Source organism: Caloenas nicobarica, chromosome 17, assembly GCF_036013445.1.
Source record: "Caloenas nicobarica isolate bCalNic1 chromosome 17, bCalNic1.hap1, whole genome shotgun sequence".
Classification (NCBI taxonomy): domain Eukaryota; kingdom Metazoa; phylum Chordata; class Aves; order Columbiformes; family Columbidae; genus Caloenas; species Caloenas nicobarica.
Window position 1 is genome coordinate 5,039,906 of NC_088261.1, and position 11,589 is coordinate 5,051,494.

The 11,589-nt window shown below is 50.6% G+C and overlaps 1 protein-coding gene across 2 annotated transcripts in view; it reads left to right on the forward strand.

The window, feature by feature from the left end:
• RTN4RL1 (reticulon 4 receptor like 1) overlaps window positions 1-11,388 on the forward strand; it is a 31,535-nt gene extending 20,147 nt beyond the window's left edge. For both annotated transcript variants that reach the window (XM_065647094.1, XM_065647095.1), the window contains exon 2: window positions 8,197-11,388. In XM_065647094.1, coding sequence (XP_065503166.1) covers window positions 8,197-9,560 — 1,364 coding nt within the window. In that variant the 3' untranslated portion in view covers window positions 9,561-11,388. The remainder of the gene's footprint in view (window positions 1-8,196) is intronic.
• The last annotated feature ends 201 nt before the right edge of the window (window positions 11,389-11,589 follow it).

The following is an 11,589-nucleotide window of genomic DNA, read 5'->3' on the forward strand; positions in this document are numbered from 1 at the left end:
GGACCCAAGGATTCAACTCATCCAAGTGTAAAGAGAGATGTGCCATTTCTCTCTGGCGTTGTCTCTCCTCTGGGAAGGTCCCAGTGGCTTTTGAGATGCTGGTCTGTCATGTGCGATGGGATGAAACGCAGGGGCACAATAAACCCTCCAGCAGCAGGGAAAAGGAAAGCCAGGAAAAGAAGGTGAGCTCTTCTCCCGGGTGCCCAGGGACGGGACACGTGGAATGGTTCAAAGCTGCGCAAGGGGAGGTTTAAACTGGACATTAGGAAGCAATTTTTTACTGAGAGGGTGGTCAAACACTGGAACAGGCTTCCTAGAGAGGTGGTTGATGCCCCAAACCTGTCCCTCTTTAAGAGGCATTTGGGCAAAATGCCCTAAATAACATGATTTAACTTTTGGTCAGCCCTGAAGTGGTCCGGCAGCTGGGCCAGATGGTCCTTGTAGGTCCCCTCCAACTGAAACTTCTATTCTATCAGCCCAGGCTCTGATTTAAAGAACCTTCTCCCAGATGCTGGGTACCGGGTTTGTGCCCCGTGCCTGCAGCCGCAGGTCCGGCAGCATCCGCCTGCAGCCGCCCGCCCAGGGCATCGCGGCCGTGGAAGGGGTTCTGCAAACCAGGGTTAAACAGAGCAGATCACACAGGGAAAACACTCTCTACACTCATTTCTGCATATATTAGTCCTGAAACAAACATTTACATTAAACAAGTTTCTGTAGCCGTGTTTCCAATCCCACAGCCACTTCCACTGTTGTCCTCCTTTGTTTTATCCCCCTCTTTCCTTTAGCTGGAGCAGCGGGATGAGGAGACGCAGACACAGAGAGGAGTGCTAATTAAACAGGGAGTTCCACATTAGGGTACAAATCCTCTGGACCAGCACAAACCCTGCCAATTTCTATATTTATTTATTATTTTTTTCAGTACAGTTGTAATTTCCAGTGGTGCCTCCAGCACCGGGAGAGAGTTCAGGGGCTGCTCTTGGAGAGGATTAGCGTGCTGGAAGCATTATTACTTTCCTTCGCTGTGAATTCAGGAGTGATTCCCTGATGGCTGCACTCTATATAGAAGTGAATCGGTGCTAATTTGTTTTTGAGGATCACACATCCACCAACATGTGAAAGACAATCCTGCCTCTCAATGTATATTTTCGAGTCGGTGCTACAGCAAAGAACAGAAAACAAGCAAGCAAAGTAAGCCAGACCTCCCTCGGCCTGAAAGCCAGAGCTGGAAAAGAATGGACTTTATTTTTTTTTTTAATGCTCGTGTGATTTGGTGCTGCCGTCTTCCCAGGATTGTTTTGGGTTTTGGTGATGGGCAGCGGGGGCTTGGGCATCCCTGGCGTGGAAAGCCTCAGGGATGCTGCATCAGACAGGATGTCAAAGAGACTGAGCATAAAAGGCTCCCTTCTTTTTCCCCCGCTCTTTTAAATCATCCTCGAGTTTAACTGTGAGAGAGGAATAAATTAACTAATTGAATCTGTAACAACAGAGGGGCCGGGCACCTGGCAGGAGAGCAGCTGCCCCACCACCCATCGCTCCTCTCTCTTTATTTGTGTGATTCAGAGGGACGTGGTCCGTGGGGAGATATCAGAGCCGGCTGAAATGGAAGACAAAGCTATTGTTTCAAACAGAGTTATTGATTTTTACATTATTACACTATGAAATTTATGGTCTGGTTTCAAACTGCAATAGGAGTTAATGACCACCATCCAGAAACTTCCAGGTGACCTTGGCCTCGACTTTGGTGGAGGAAGGTGAATAGCTCCAGATACCGGGTCAGCAAATGTAAAATGAACCTGCAGTGTCCTAAAGGACTTGATTTTGGGGTGCTGCTGATCCCAGGTCCCTGCCCTGAGCTTTAGCTCACTGCAAACTCCAGGCTGAGTGAGAGCAGTGATGGAGGGGAGGGAAATTGGACCTTCTCAGCTCCAGACAAAAGCCACTTCTGCTGTTAAGTGACATTTTGCTCCTCCGGAAGCCCCCAGCCAGAAACACCATGATGTCCTCAGAGCTCCTGAGCACGGTTCTCCATCCTTAATTGACCAAAGGTTTGCTCCGTCGGTCCCCGCTGGAAAAATGCAAACCAGGGAATGCCAGGGGCTCCGGGACGGCAGAGGAGCATCTGGAGAGGAGACAACGCAGCCCAGAACAGGAGAAACCCCGTAAGAGGGGAGAGCAATGGGCAGTGCCTGCAAAAGGCATGGCCCATTCCCAGTGCTGCTGGCTCTCCTGTCTCGGTTGCATGAGGAGAATTTGCTTTTAATGTCAGGTAGCCCCAACATCTCAGTTAACACATGAGATACTTGTGACACAGGAGGGCTTGTAGGGGCCACAACACTCCCCAGGCTAAAGTCTTTTCCTGGCTTTTCTTTAAAAGGTCCCTCCCGAGGCATCTTTTGGCACCAACCTCTTCCCAAAGCTTTCCTGAGAAATATTTCTTTCCAGTTTCCTCGTATGCTGCTGCTTCTGGGAAGAGCCTTTCCTCTTGCCAGGGAAGAAAAGCAATTTCCAGCTGGTGGAGAAGGGTTTTTTTCTTGTAGTACCTTCTCCCTGGAACATCCCTGATGCTGCACCCTGAGCTAAAGTTGTGTGAAGCCGGTAGCCTCCAAGCTCATCTTCTGCCTCGGAGGTCATAATTGCCATTAAATCACAGCTTGCCTAACCAAATTATGCAAAACCGAAATTATCTCCAATGATTTTTATGTTGCTGAAATGTTCCAGAACTGCCGGGGTGATGACTGGGAGATTGGGAGCAGCTGTCACTCCATCAGAAACCATAACTCCAAACAGCTGGGATCTGTCAGTTATTTATGACACTGTTTGCAAAAAAAAAAAAAAAGTAATGATGAAGGTGGATGGGTGGTTGCCACTCTAGGGCTGAAAGGCAGCTCATGCAGAAAGCAAAGCCCTGAGCCGTGTCTCGGCACTAGGAGCTGCAGCCGATGCTGCGAGGAGCGAACCCACCGAGGATGCTGCCGCTGCCGGGCGCTGCAGGACCACGGGGCCGCACCGACAGGGCTTTGCAGAGAGGCTGGCAGCAAGCTGCTGCTCGCTGGGGAATTTCGTCTTTGTGACAGTCAGGATGGGCTTGTTTGTTTTATCCTCTGTGTTGCAAAAAAAAAAAGAAAAAAAAAAAAAAAGAGGGAAAAAACCCCCCCGTAGCTACTAAGCACGGGTCTGACACTGCTTTGTCGAACCGTCCCAGATCTGAAGTTTCAATCGTGGCTTGTGCCCAGTTGCCGTTGCTGCTCTGGCCTTGCCTGTCATCGTCCTTCGCTTGGCAGATGAAATTGTGAACATTTGAGGCTTCTTATTCTCCCTAGAGAACCTCTGTGGCCGTGAGAATGTCCCATTCTGAGTTAGTTCCCAAGTTTTAAAGTTTATTTTCCCATGGGGGTCATAGTTGTCTCTTTCTGCCCCCGTTCACTCGGGGTGGATCTGGAAGCATCTTTTGATAGATCCAGGGTGTGAACAGGGCAGGAAAATCTCCCTGGAGCCCGTTGGCAGCAACGTGGTGCTGTTACACCAGGTGTGAATTTGGCCTCAGATGAGGGTGAGTGATGAGTAGGCTGCTGCCTTTTTGATAACACCAGCTGCAAGCAGAAGCCAGATGCTTTGTCCCCACTTGTAGCTCACTCTGGTTAAGTATTATTATTTATATTATGTAGTAGCTATACATAGTGTTTTATGGCAGTAAAGATACATAAATCAGCAGCCAGAAGTCGAGGGCTTTGCTCTAAAGAGCTTATAAATCTAACAGCTTGAGCAGCACCGGTAATGGCCACAGTAAGTAGGCAGTCAAGTTCCATGTAGACATGAGCTAAGATGGGTCTCCCAAAGCAGATGGTGGTTTAGGGGAGATTTGAAAGAGGAGCAACCTGCTCCATCCTCCAGACCAGATCCTGCCGGATGGAGAATTAGATGGGCCATGACCCGTATAAGCTTGTCTGGGTGGAGGGCTGAAAGCTTCCATCTGAGAAAAGCAGCTCGCAAAGAGGGAACAGGCAGGGGGTGGCGAGGGCTCATGGGCAGGGATGCTTTTGAGGGGCTCTGCAGGTGCATCCCCCTTGGGGATGAAGCATCTATCCTTGTCCTAAGTGATTTTTTTTCTTTTTCCCCTCGAGCCTGAGACTCCTAATGAAAATAAGTGGCATTACGTCTTCCTAAATAAACCAAGGCTCTGCCTTAAAAGCCTTAAAATGCAAGAAGACTGCCAGCGCAAGTGCACCCTGCTCTCTGGTGCTATGGGGCCAGCGTCCCTGCTGTGGTGGCAAAGAAGTATTCCAACCCTTCAAACCTTCCCCTTCTTATCCTGGGTATCAAACCAGCTTTTTTTTTAAAAAAAAATTTCTTCCTGTGCTGGCATTGGCTCAGGAGGAACCTGGTTTGGGCTGGAGAGGGATGTGCTGTGTCTGGCCGATAGCGCTGGCTCCGGACGTCTGCATTCTTCTGGCCGCTTTCAGCTCTTGCTCAAATTGAGGCTTCACGCTAAATGCATTACGCTGTATAACAATTAATCCCGTGCTACATATAGAAAGTCCTTACTCATCAATAATGCATGCGGGAGGAGTGATTTTCACTCTCAGTAATAAGGCTAAGACAATGGAAACAAGCAGGTAATGGAGAACATTTATAATGATGTTAATCTAATAATGAGTCTAATGCTGTTAAAAGTAAGACTGCAAACTGGACGTATCCAAAGATAAATTATTTCAAGCATTCATTAACTGATGCCTAATTAATGCTCAATTAGAGAGATGCTACATGGGAAATGGTTTGGACAGTCGGACGAATTCATTCCAGTCACTGAAACCTCAATCCAAAGCAGGAGGCGGCAGAAGGACACGGCGAGCAGCAGCCGGGGTGACACAGCGCATCGGTGGGAGAAAGCCAGGAGATAAACACCCCCTTGCTGTTTTTATCCGTGTCAGCAGGGGTTTGTTTTTATTCACTTCACCGGCAGGTTTCTGCTGATTTTTCTGTGCGGCTTTTGAAGCTCTCCCTCCCCAGTGAGCCCTGGCACACGTGCTGGTGACCCTGCATCTGCCTCGTGACCTTTACAAGATGAAGCTGAAAGGGCTGTGTTAGGAATAACTAGTTCAACAAGTTAGGTGGGGTCTAGCTCTCAGGGAGCTGGGCTGGGACCTTGTGGGAAGCTCCTGATGGCACTTCCCAGCCTGGGAAGCCCAGCGACACCCAACCGCTTGTCCCCGTGGGACTTGGCTTCTGGTCATCACAGCGCTGGTGTCACCAGGCTCAAGAGCTTCATGGCTCCGCGTCCACAGCCTCTATGTTCCTCAGGGATATCATTTGCAAATCTAAATGGTGACCATGCCCAGAGCATCCCAGGAGCAGCTCCTCACAGCACTAGGCAATTGGCAGGTTTTACGGGCATGGAAGGAAAGCATCCTTGATGAGACCATGTGCCCATAGCGCATCCACTGGGGAGTCCTTAGGTTTCTTCTCTCTAAGTCCTGCCCAACTAGTTATTATTTTTTCTAAGTATTCATCCTTCTATATCCCCCTTCTCCTTACCCCTGAGTTGCAGCACATAGGAAGAGACACATCCTTGCCCTTTCTTCCTGCTGTCTTACTCTTGGGAAGCTGAGAACCAGTAGCACACCAGCCTATCCCCACCGCTATCCATAACTGCAGGAGTCACGTCTACCTCTCCATGGGAACTCCAGCCATTAACTCACAAATGCCTGTTAATTAAAGAGATGGACTCAGTTCCCTCTGACCTTTACCTCCCGAGTTATCGCTGCAGGCAGGGAGCCGCTAAACACCGCACTCCCTTTCGACAGGAGCCTCTACCTTGGCCGTGCTCCAGGGAGAGACCCGAGCTGCCTTCGTCCATCGCCACACGTTGCTAACAGCCGCCTGTCATCGCTGTCCTTAGACGTGAAATCGTGTCTGCTCCGAGATCCCTGCCCGGCTCCACCTCCCGTCAGTAATCCCGTTAGCCTGGCAACTGTCGTGTCACGGAAGAGCGCATAAAACCGTTGTTTGGAAGCAATATGTAATCTTCCAACCTGCTGCTTATAGCTGGGAGATGGTTTATTGATTCAGGCCCTTGTGATTTGGTATTTGCAATAACAGACTCTGCATGTGGGAGATCGTCACAGCGCTTGTGCCTGGCAGGATTTTACTAATAAACATAAGACCCACAGAAGGCTTTGTGCTTCAGTGTCACCGAGGTAAGACGGGGAACGTGAAGCCGTCCCACCTTGGCGAAGTACATCCATGGGTAAAACAACCCAGCAGAATGTATCAGCAAACGTAGCTTTATCTTCACCATTGTTATCTGGCACTCAGATAATCACAATATTCTCAGGATACCGCTGTTTCCCAGGCTGAGCTCGCACAGCAAGTTGCAGCGAGGGCTCCAGTTTTGGCAGGGAGCTCTCGGTAGTCAGCGCTGGCACGATGCTCCCACCAGCACAGCCCCTCTCTCATCGCAAAGGCATGACAGCAAAGCCAAAATGCTACAGCGGTGACTTGGAGAACGTTCTTTTTTTCCTACACAGCCGTAGGAGTTGTTGCGATTTAAACGTTCCTGACTTACAGCCCCTTTCTGGCAGCCATGCAGGAATGAGACATCCCTCCTGGTAGCCGGTGCTTAATTCCTGAAGGGCAGCGCCTGGAAGAAGTTCCCCCCTTCTCAGCACAGCCAAGGCTTGGTCCAGCTCTTTGGCTTGCAATGCCATTTTTTGTTTTATTAACATCCCAGTCAGAGATGACTGCCTCTTACCGGTGATTTATGGAGAGTCTGAATAACCCAGTTTATCTAAAAATGTGACAAATTTGTGTTGAAGGGATGGGTCCAGACGGACGGGTCACCTTCTGTTAACTGTATGGTAATAGATCTCCACACCAGGCAAAAGGCAACGGTAACCACAGAGTTATGGTTCAAACACAATTAACAAGAAAACAGTGAGGGGTTTTTTTTTTGCCTTCCACTTGTATTCAGCTGTAGGCACTGAAAAGAGGGACTGTAAAAGCCCAAGGGGTCCAGGCTCATGGATTAGCTGGTGATAACGACATGGAGTAATTAGAGATGAACTCCACTTCCACTCTTGTTTTTCAGATTATTACAAGTCAAGTGCAAGGAGAGGACTCGTGGGCAGGATGGCACCGGCAGCTGTACGCTGCTCCGATGTTACTCCTTTTCCCCTGTAAAGTCCAGAGGCAGAATTCATTAGACATGAGCAAATTTTGCGTGTAAGAGGGAAAAGCCAAATCTAGAAGGAAAAGCTGAATGAGAAATGACAAGTCTGGTGCAACGAGTCTGAAAAGCCGCTTGGCGCAGAAGGAATAGCCTGAAAGCAAGCCTGGTGCGAGGAGTGGGAGCGAGACGGGAATGGGGCGGCAAAACCAGCACTCGTTGAGCTGAGCAGAGGGAGGGGATGATTATTGCCTTGCTCACCGCTGCTTCTCTGCAGCGAGAAAGCCCTGGTCACCAGCACATGCTGTAGCATTAGAGGATGCAATATGCTTTGCCACAGGACATCCATTTAAAAATATGTCTGAGCATCCCACTTCCAAACGGAGTTTTTCAGCTCAGCCTTTTCCACCAACTGCTGACAAGATATTTTTCCTGTAAATCGCTTGGTTTTGAGGGTGGATGGTGATGTCTGACAACTGTAGTAAAAGGAGACAGTGGGGATGGGGCTGCGCCTTTGGGGGAGTTGGGTGTGCTGTGCAGATGTGCTGCACACGGGGAATTTTTAAGTGATTTGCTGGGAATTACTGAAGCTCTGTACCTTTTCTTGTCTGATACTCAAGCGCGGGTGATTTAAGAGCTGCATTACAGGAGGGGTAGACACCTACAAGGGTTTGCATCTCCTCTGTTTGCTCTCACATATTTGCACAACGGCATTTCCCCTGACTCCGCTGCCTACCTGCAGGCAAAGGGCTTTGCTGCCTGCGCTGCTGGCACAGATTCCCCCGAGAAAATGTCTCCTGCCTGCTTGGGGCTGGGAGCGCAACCGCTTGCCTGTTGCAGGCGGGGCGAGGAGGCAGGGACTGCTCCATCCATCACGTTTAAACTACCATGGGTGATGAGCCCACCCATTGCAGCAGCGTAATTCAGGAGTGGAGAGGAGGGCTGAGTTAATTGGGGGCGTTTTTCACCCGGCGATGGGTGGGCGGGGGGTGCACGTGTCCCCGCTGATGCCGCTGTCCCCTCTCTCTGCGCAGGGGGGTTTGCAGAGCTGCTGCTGGTGCTGCTGGGGCTGAAGGTGCCCAGCGCCCTGGGCTGCCCCACCGACTGCGTGTGCTACCCGTCCCCCATGACCGTCAGCTGCCAGGCTCACAACTTCGTCACCATCCCCGAGGGCATCCCCGAGGACAGCGAGAGGATCTTCCTCCAGAACAACCAGATCACCTTGCTGCTCCGGGGCCACTTCAGCCCCTCCATGGTCACCCTCTGGATCTACTCCAACAACATCACCTTCATCGACCCCAACACCTTCGATGGGTTTGTCAACCTAGAAGAGCTGGACCTGGGGGACAACCGCTACTTAAGGGCTTTGGCTGCAGACACTTTCCAAGGGCTGGTGAAACTCCATGCCTTGTATCTGTACAAGTGCGGGCTGAGCTCCCTCCCCAGTGGGATATTCGGTGGCCTCCACAACCTGCAATACCTTTACCTGCAAGACAACCACATCGAGTTCCTTCAGGATGATATTTTTGTTGACTTGGTTAACCTCAGCCATCTTTTTCTCCATGGAAACAAGCTCTGGAGCCTCCATCAGAACACGTTCAGGGGATTAATAAACCTGGATCGGCTGCTCATCCATCAAAATCAACTGCAGTGGATTCACAGGCGGGCTTTTCATGACCTCCGAAGATTGACCACCCTTTTCTTGTTCAATAACAGCCTCTCGGAGCTGCAGGGGGACTGCCTGGCCCACCTGGGAGCCCTGGAGTTTCTCAGGCTGAACGGGAACCCGTGGAGCTGCGATTGCAAAGCCCGTTCGCTCTGGGAATGGCTGCACAGGTTCCGAGGCTCCAGCTCCAGTGTCATCTGCGAGTCCCCCGAGCAGATGCATGGCAAGGACCTCAAGGTGCTAAGAGCAGAAGACTTTAGGAACTGTTCGGGGTCCGAGTCCCTCCATCAGATAAAAACACATACTTTTTCCACGTCAGACAGAGGAGCCTCCAAAACCCACCACCCTCACCACTCCTCCAAGGAGAAGGGGAAGGAGAGAGGGGCCGAGAACGGTTTGCACAGCAGCCAGCCCGCCGGCCCCCCCGGCTCCCGGCCGGGCTATCGCAAACCGGGCAAGAACTGCACCAGCCACAAAAGCCGTAACCGAACCTCGAAACCGGTGTCCTTGGGGCCGCGGAAAAACGGGCAGGAGGTTCCAGACTATGTGCCTGATTATCAGCACAAATTCAGTTTCGGGGTGATGCCAACGCTCCCCCCTAAACGTAAGGGTAAGTGTACCCGGCGGACGCCCATCCGCCCCCCGAGCGGGGTCCAGCAGGCAGCCGGCTGCCCGGGGCTCAGGGCATCGCTCCTGGTTTTCATGATGGTCTTAGCAGCCGTCATCCGCTGAGCCCCCGGCTGCGGACGGAGCGATTCTGTACTGCCACCAATCTACAAAGGACCAGAGTTTCTTTTCTTCTTCTTTTTTTGTACGTGGCGAGCGTTGGCCTGGTGAAGGGAAGAACGTTGTCTCGGCATCTTGACGGTCTCTCCGCGCCCGGCCGGGCTGCCAAGGCGGACTGTGCCGGACGCAGCGGGAGCGGATTAAAAAGGCATTATCACACCTTGTCACAAAACAGCCTAACCGAGCACCTACAACAACAACAAAAAGCCAACCTTACAAAAACCCAGATAAGAGGGACGGTAGCCAATTCGTCGGTGACAACAACCGGACAAATGGCCTGTATCCATGCTCTTGTGAAATCCCGTTCGTTTGAGAGCGCTCTGAATGACCCCTCCAATTACTGAAAGGAACATAATTGCTGTAAAAAATGATCACCAATTAAGCCTACACTGTTTCTCTGAAAGTGAGTGCAAGGACACTGATACCGATGTAATAAGGACATTGGTTCTCCCATGTTTTAGCCCTTTTGGCTCCAAACCCAGAAGCCAAAGTTGGCTGGGAATCTCTTAGAAGACAATCTCAAACCCCTGAATATCTCAGGCATTACAGCAGAACAGGGCCTGCCTGCTGGGCTTGGAGTAGCCAACAACCAAAGGAAAGACTGATTAGAGGTGGAATTAAACAAAAAAAAAACCCAAGAAACCCAACACTTAAAGAAATGAGGTACCCGCAGGAGGTGTGGGTTTTTTTGTAACCATGCTCACACATCTGAAAAACAACCAAACCCAACAAATGCACAGGCTGCCCCCCTTCCCCTCAATTATCCATATGTATGTCTTATAATGTTTATAAACTATATGGAAACTATATCTTCAGAACTAAGGATTGTATCATTGAATTTATAGCAGACCAGTATATGATTTTTTTTTTTTCCTTGAAGAAAACAAACCGGCAGCAGTGCCTACAGATGCTGAAAGCCATCGGGCAGGCTGAGTGCGCGCGGGGGAACCACGGTGGACCAATGTTCTCAGCAATTCAGAGCACTAAACTTTGGGAGGGGTTGGGGGGGAAGGTTGTATGTGATGCAGCAAAGTCCATATCCAGAGAGGCAAAACCCACCCTTACATCCTAATTTGTAACCGGGGGGAGAGAGAGATTAATTAGTCCAAATAAAGAGAGCCATAGAGCTCCGTCTCCAGAGAGCGCTGCAAGGCCCCGGGGAGCAGAGGGGCATTTTTGGGGCTGGAGGCAGAGAGGGGCTTCCCAGCCGTGTCGGTGGCGTGAGGACCTTTATAGCTGGACTAAGGTTTTCACTGGGGCAGCAAGGAGCAGTTCCCAGGCTGCAGATAGTCCTGACAGCGTCAGGAGAGTTTTTGTTTCTTAAAAGGAACAAGAATGTGTCGTGGGAAGAGTCAGAGAAGGAGGAAACTACAGCTCATGGGGGACCGGCAAGAAGTGCAGTGCCCAGGGTTTCTGGTCCACGGTAGGAAAGAAGAATAAATGGTCCAAGACAGTAATACAAAGGGGGTTGTGGTGAGGTGGAGGAGAGGGAGCATATCTGCTTGTTCCCCTCATCCTGAATTAAACCCCGTGGCGGAGCAATGTGTTTGCTGGTTGGGGACACGGCAGAGCCGGCGGCAGCACCGATGGTGCCCAAGGGTTCGGGGAGGTGTTGCCCAAATTCTGCAGTTGGTGTGACTTCCCTGTCAGCGTGGATGTGTGAGACCAAACAGACACTGAAGTTAATGAAACACGAGAAATAAAAGTGATCTTGGACAAGAAAAGCCTGCGTTTCATTTTGTAATGGTATCGCACTGGCGGTGGCACGTTTCTAGCCTGTGGCACACACAGGGGCTGGAAAGCCTGAAGGCAAGAGTTCATGTTTTCCATCAGACACACCACTAATTTCAGGAAGAACAGGCCAGCTCAGAAATCCACTGTCCCAACCCCTCTGGGGACAGGGAAGTGGTGTTTACACAGTGGCAGATCCCCTGGAGGTATCTGGAAATGAAAAGGGAAACACCCAAGCAAAAAA